This window comes from Rhea americana, unplaced genomic scaffold (genome assembly GCF_003343005.1).
Source record: "Rhea americana isolate MKP2758 unplaced genomic scaffold, rheAme1 scaffold_51, whole genome shotgun sequence".
NCBI lineage: Eukaryota > Metazoa > Chordata > Aves > Rheiformes > Rheidae > Rhea > Rhea americana.
In genome coordinates, this window is record NW_028186657.1 from 2,468,477 (window position 1) to 2,474,060 (window position 5,584).

General features: G+C 46.7%; 1 protein-coding gene across 1 annotated transcript; it reads right to left on the reverse strand.

Moving 5' to 3' along the window:
• Positions 1-1,107: 1,107 nt before the first annotated feature.
• ATOX1 (antioxidant 1 copper chaperone) lies at positions 1,108-4,921 on the reverse strand. Its single transcript, XM_085317818.1, has 4 exons — positions 4,900-4,921; positions 4,604-4,762; positions 3,137-3,279; positions 1,108-1,328 (listed from the first exon to the last, which is right to left on the reverse strand). The coding sequence occupies exons 1-3, from the start codon at positions 4,919-4,921 to the stop codon at positions 3,146-3,148; spliced, it is 315 nt and encodes a 104-aa protein (XP_085173944.1). The 3' UTR covers positions 1,108-1,328; positions 3,137-3,145.
• Between the last annotated feature and the right edge of the window lie 663 nt (positions 4,922-5,584).

A 5,584-nucleotide genomic window follows, 5' to 3' on the forward strand; every position in this document is an offset into this window, starting at 1 on the left:
CTTCCAGCCCCTTATAGTGCATTCACAACAACTCAATCTGCTGTAGATCAGCAGAAAAAAAAAGGACRTTGAACACCTAAACCTCTCTAGGAAGGAATAAGTTACAACTATGTCAAAAGTGATCTCAATGTACAAGTATGAAAAACTCCCTAAATTTAAGCAACCATTTCTTTCAAACTTTAGTTGATTTTTCTTTCTGGAGAGAAGCTACAGAACATGCAACTGGTGGGCATGACAGAAACATCCCCCAAGTGAAATGAGAGACAACATACTGGGATGGACACACACGYGGCCCTTATGCTGGCTTGAGAAACCTGAATTAAATCGATGGGAGCTGAGCTAAGCAACAGTATAATCCTTCAGAGTGAATGTGAGGCTGAGAATTAAGAAACCTTGGAGAGAGTGCCACAGCCCTCTGCTTTCTCCACCCCTTCTGTGTTTCTTACCAGCACAGTTCTGCCACTGTGTTTTTGTGTGCACAATGCACCTAGGGATTCCTTCTGGGATCACAGCCCCATGATGTTATTATCCTATTTAGCTGAAATTTTACAAATGGGCTAGGAAGGGTTCAAGAGGAACACTTGCAAGGGAAAGGGACTCATCTAGATGTCCTGAGCTGGAGTCAGAATCTGAAATGATACCTCACATGCATACAGTTATGCAGTCCCCTAAAAAGCACTAAGCTGAGTCTGTGTTTCCTGCTCCTACCTGCTGGCTCAGGCTGTCAGCTGAACCATGTTGCTAGAGACCAGAGCATTCTTCTTTGAGGGCCTCTGCCCCCAAAGAATATTTGGTTATCCCTGACCTATAGCACCCACTGCAGAAGTCCCTCCTTCCCAGGATTTGCAATCCAAATGGAAAGTTTGGCTGTTCTGTGATGAAAACATCAACTGAGACACTGATTCGCCCAATCTAAGCAACATTCAATCTCAGTTCTCTTGAGACATGTCTCTCAGGCAGAGACTGCAGCCAGCTTCTAGAAGTAGGTGCAATTTCCTCTGAGACTTGTCTTACATGCAAAGGGTAGTATCCCATCTGTAAGAGCCATCTCTTTCACAGAAAGCCATGTAAAGCAGTACAATGACACACAAGACACACAGACATACATTGACATATAGAAGAAGTGCCTTGATTTACTGAGGGACCAGAAACAGTATATAATCTCCTTCTACAGATTTCTCCACTTCTAAAGACAGGATGCAGCTATCTCCTCCTGCCAGCCCTCTGCTTTCTGACATCTGGCAGGGTAGCAATGGTGAAATGATGGAGCAAGCTGAGAGGTATGTAAACAGTTAAGCCGTCTTTTTGCTGAAGTCATATCCGAGTTCCTGCAAAATAAATAAATAAATAAATAAAGGGGAGAAGAAACAAAGCACAAAGGCGATAAAGTTATACAAAGATGCCCTCTGCTGGTCACATCTCAAAGGAAAGCCATTGACCTGAGCTCTGTGTCAATGATTTGCAACTTCCCCCTCTTCCCTTACAGGTAAACTCCTAAAAATATTCCCTGGGGAAGCAAACATGCTGTAAAACTTAAATTGAGTGACTTTTCTCTATTAGAAGGGGCAGCCTAGCCTCCCCTCTCCTTTGTTTTGGATTCAGTGATCATCAGGCAAGTCCACTAGCTTCAATTAAAATCCAGTGGAAGAAAAAAGCATTTAGAGAAATGCCAGTTTTCTTCCAGGTTATCCAGTCAAACTGGTTCTCCTAGCTGCAATATAAGGAAAGTGATGAGAACACAGGGCTAGTGACATAGGGATGGGAAACAAGGGATACCTCAACATTATTCAAGACTGGCTTTGCAGCTATAATGGGAAACTGCAGCCTTAATTAACTTTAGCAGACCTTTGAGTCCACAGTCCCTGGAAGTTGAAAACAGCTTTGTAGTCAATACAGACTAGGAGCTGAAAATCATTCAGGCCCTATTCAACCCAGAGTATGTTTCTCTGTTTTAAATATTAACTTATATTTGATTAGAAAATTAGGATTTAAACAACTTCTCAGAAATATTGTGAGCTTGTTCACATGAGACAAATTGCACAGATTTTAAATCTGTTAAGTCAGGCTTGCATAGGCATACTGGTACCAGTTCAACTCTTTCCTGTTTCAGCTTAATTCCTACTGGTGTAAATTACAAGTTTAAACTACAGTTATCAACTGGAAATTAAATCAGTGTGAAATGGTTTCAGTGTGTCCATGCTGGACATCTGTGGTGATCAAACTAGATCATTTTAAAAGTGTCACAGGACTGGAAAGCTACACTGACAGAGACAAGCTTTTCAGAGATGCTATATAATAATCTTGGACAAAAAGAACGGTATATGCAATGAGTGGGCAACCCTCTCCTCCCATTTCATTCTTTTCCACTGAAAGTGAACCCTGCCTGCAAAAATACTTCACTGTTAGGTGAATGACAGTTTAGTGCTGGGGCTCCAGGAAAATCCATGAGCTGCAACAATCAGGTTGCCTGGGGACAGACGTCTGGTTCGCTGGGGGCTGAAGGAGTTAGGAACTAATCTGAAAGCCACCATTTTATGTTTGTGAGGGCAGCTCCTTTCCATCTTTGTTTTTAGCAGAGGATGTAACATCAACAGTAACACAAGCTGAAGTTAGAGGTCCCTTTGCAAATGAACAACCCCCTACATACCCATCCATATGGGGCCTTCTGCCCCATTGCCCTTCCTGATGATGTTGGGGAATACTACTCCTGCACAGCTGGTGAATGTCTTTGGGATTTGTTTTTATGGATGATGAGCTCTAGCAAAGCTCTAGGTTCTCCTGAGAATGGCACACAGCCTGTATTCTTCTACTTATCCATGCAATCAGACCAGCTAATAAAAAATATCAGTTTAAACCTCCCGAACTATCAGATTTGAGTCTCCTTTAGCAGCAGACACCACAACCACGGTCACATAGGCTTTACAGGATAATTAAGGGGTCCCAAACAGAAAGGGAGCTGCCTGCATGTGGTCCAGGCACTTCTACAACATGAGGGGCTTGCTAAATTTGGACCAGCAAGTCTTTCTCCTTTGTGCCTCCCAGGAAGCAGCCCRGTTTACCGAGAGAGCTGGAACAAGCTCAGATCTCTCTTTTCAGTGTTTCATATGCCCAGTATATATACCTAACCTCATCATACCAGGGAAGTCTATTGTGTAGACTTCTCCCCAAGGTAGGATGCATTCTTTCCAGTCTTCTTCAGGGTTTCCAAGAGCGTGTCAATGCTATGCTCTGAGTCGATGCACACCTTCTTGTTGGGCAGGTCAATATCAAATTGGACACCTATGAGGAGAGGAAAAACATGCTCCACAGCTGAGAGCAGGCAAATGGCCTGACAACGAGGGAAAGCTCACCTTAAATTCATCTGAGCTCTCAAGGCTGTCAGTCAAATGCATATATGCCTCCTCCCAGCAAACCCTGATACTGTCAACAACCAGCAAAACCAAACCAGTGTCTTACCAGCACTGGTGCAAACAAAGGCAGGCTTCCCACAGATCTGTTTCTTGCACCAGAATTTCTTGACTGCTTCAGTCTCCTTGCTCTCCCCTATAGCATCACAATCACTCATGCAATAACTAGAATGAGCTAAGTTTAAATCAGCCATCGTAATCTCCGGCAGCTCAGTCTGTGCTGTGGTTCAGCATGCGATGGGCGTAAGGGCTGGGGAAGGGTAAAGACAGGTTCTTTCAGGGACAGTGTCAGCTAGCAGCTGCAAGAAGGAGGAAGCACAAAGCACTTCCCAGCGTAGATCTCCCAGTGGCTAATCAGGGTGAACTTTCTACCCAGTGAGAGGAACTGGACATGAAGTATCCAGCCACCTATTTTCACAAAACTTGTAGGCGTGTACCAGCTTTGAGAACTCTGCCTACTCACAGTAGGCAGAAATTGGTCAGCATGTTCAAGAGTGAGGGGAGAAGGGAAGTGCTGACACACACATAGAGAAAGTGGAATTGCTACTGCTAGGTAATGGGATCCTAGAGAAATCCTGGAGCTTTTGGCTTAGTGACTGAAGGCCATTCTCCCTTGGTTGGGTAGGAGAGCAGGATGACAGGTCCTCACGGCTGACAAGTGTAGACCTGATCCTTCTCTCTTGGTAATCTCAGCTTAAAGGAGACACAATTTTCCCAGTGGTTGRGCTCTCTGCTCAACAACTTTTCAGAGTGACAGCTCTGTGCTTGGAAGCTGGTTACATGCCTGCAGAACAACCACAGACATCTTGGCCCCATCCTTGGCAAGGCATCCACCTCCCTTCCTTCTGACCAGTCTGCGAAGGTCTCTACCACTGCAGCTCCCAGCGGGTCCAGGATATGGCCTTGGTGATTTACAGAGCCACTTCATGACTGCAGCCTCTTGCAGCTACAGGGCAGCTCCTCCCTCCCTCGTCATTTATCCAGGAGTCACAAGAGTCCTGCTAATAATCAGTGATTCATTACTGACTAACCAGTATGCCTGGAGCAGAGTGGTGAGGGTGGAGAGAAGAGGTTTCAAACTAGCTGCTTTCAGCTTTCACCCACAGTGCTAACCTTGCGAAACAGAGGACTCCAGGGGAGTGACATCCAGCTCCAGAGCTGGCTGCCACACATGCAGCACTGGTAGTTCAACTCACCTCCCAGCCTTTGCAGGACACGTGTKACTGCATTGGAGCAGCCTTCACAGGTCATGTCCACAAAAAACTCGTGTTTCTGAAAAGAGGCAGGTGAGCAATGAGGGACGGTGCAGCTGGCAGCACATTGATGGTTTTGTGAGTACTCATTCTCCGCACTTGCTTTTTAGYCCCCAAAATGTGGATTCATATCCTCCCCAATCAAAAGGTCAGCACATGCTACAAAGAGATCCTCAGCAAAACCTGAAGCTCTCTGTACCCCTCTGTACGATGTCCTTGTGGTGTCCCTCACAGAATACCTGTGAGGACCTTCGATGCCATCTGGTACAACCTCCTCAAAGCAGGGCCAACTTCAAAGTTAGCTCTGGTTTCTCAGGGCCTTGTCAAGTTTTCAGCTAAAGTCCTCACAGAGAATTCAAAATGGAAAGGGATTAAGGGACAGCAGTTCCTATTAGCATTTTGAAATGTAATTAGCATTTTATTGATTTCTTTATAACGGGAACACTTTGGAGGGGTGTGGTTGCATGGGAAGGAGAGAACCTTCCCAGAGTCAGAGAACACTAGAGGAAGAAGGTGTTTTCAGTGTGCAAATGACAGCCCCAAGTGGGACGACAGCCTTGGTGCCAGGCAGCCCTCCTTCCCGCAACATGGCCATGGGGCAGCAGGGGTCCAGCACTGGACCTGGGCTGCAGCTGCCTCACAGCCAAGAGCAGGCAGTGGGTCAGTGGGTGCGGCAAAATCCCCAGCGCTGTGGGGTGACCCCGACCAACTGGCTCCTCTGCCATCAGGGCTGGCAGTGCCTTCCCAGCCCCAGCATCCCTACTGGGGCAGGGCCCAGCTCACACAAAGACCTCGGCCCCACACAGATCCTCCCCCAGCCCCACACGGATCCCCCCTCACCCCGCACACCCCAGCCCACATGGATCCTCCCTCGGCCCCACACGGATCCCCCCTCACCCCGCACACCCCAGCCCACATGGATCC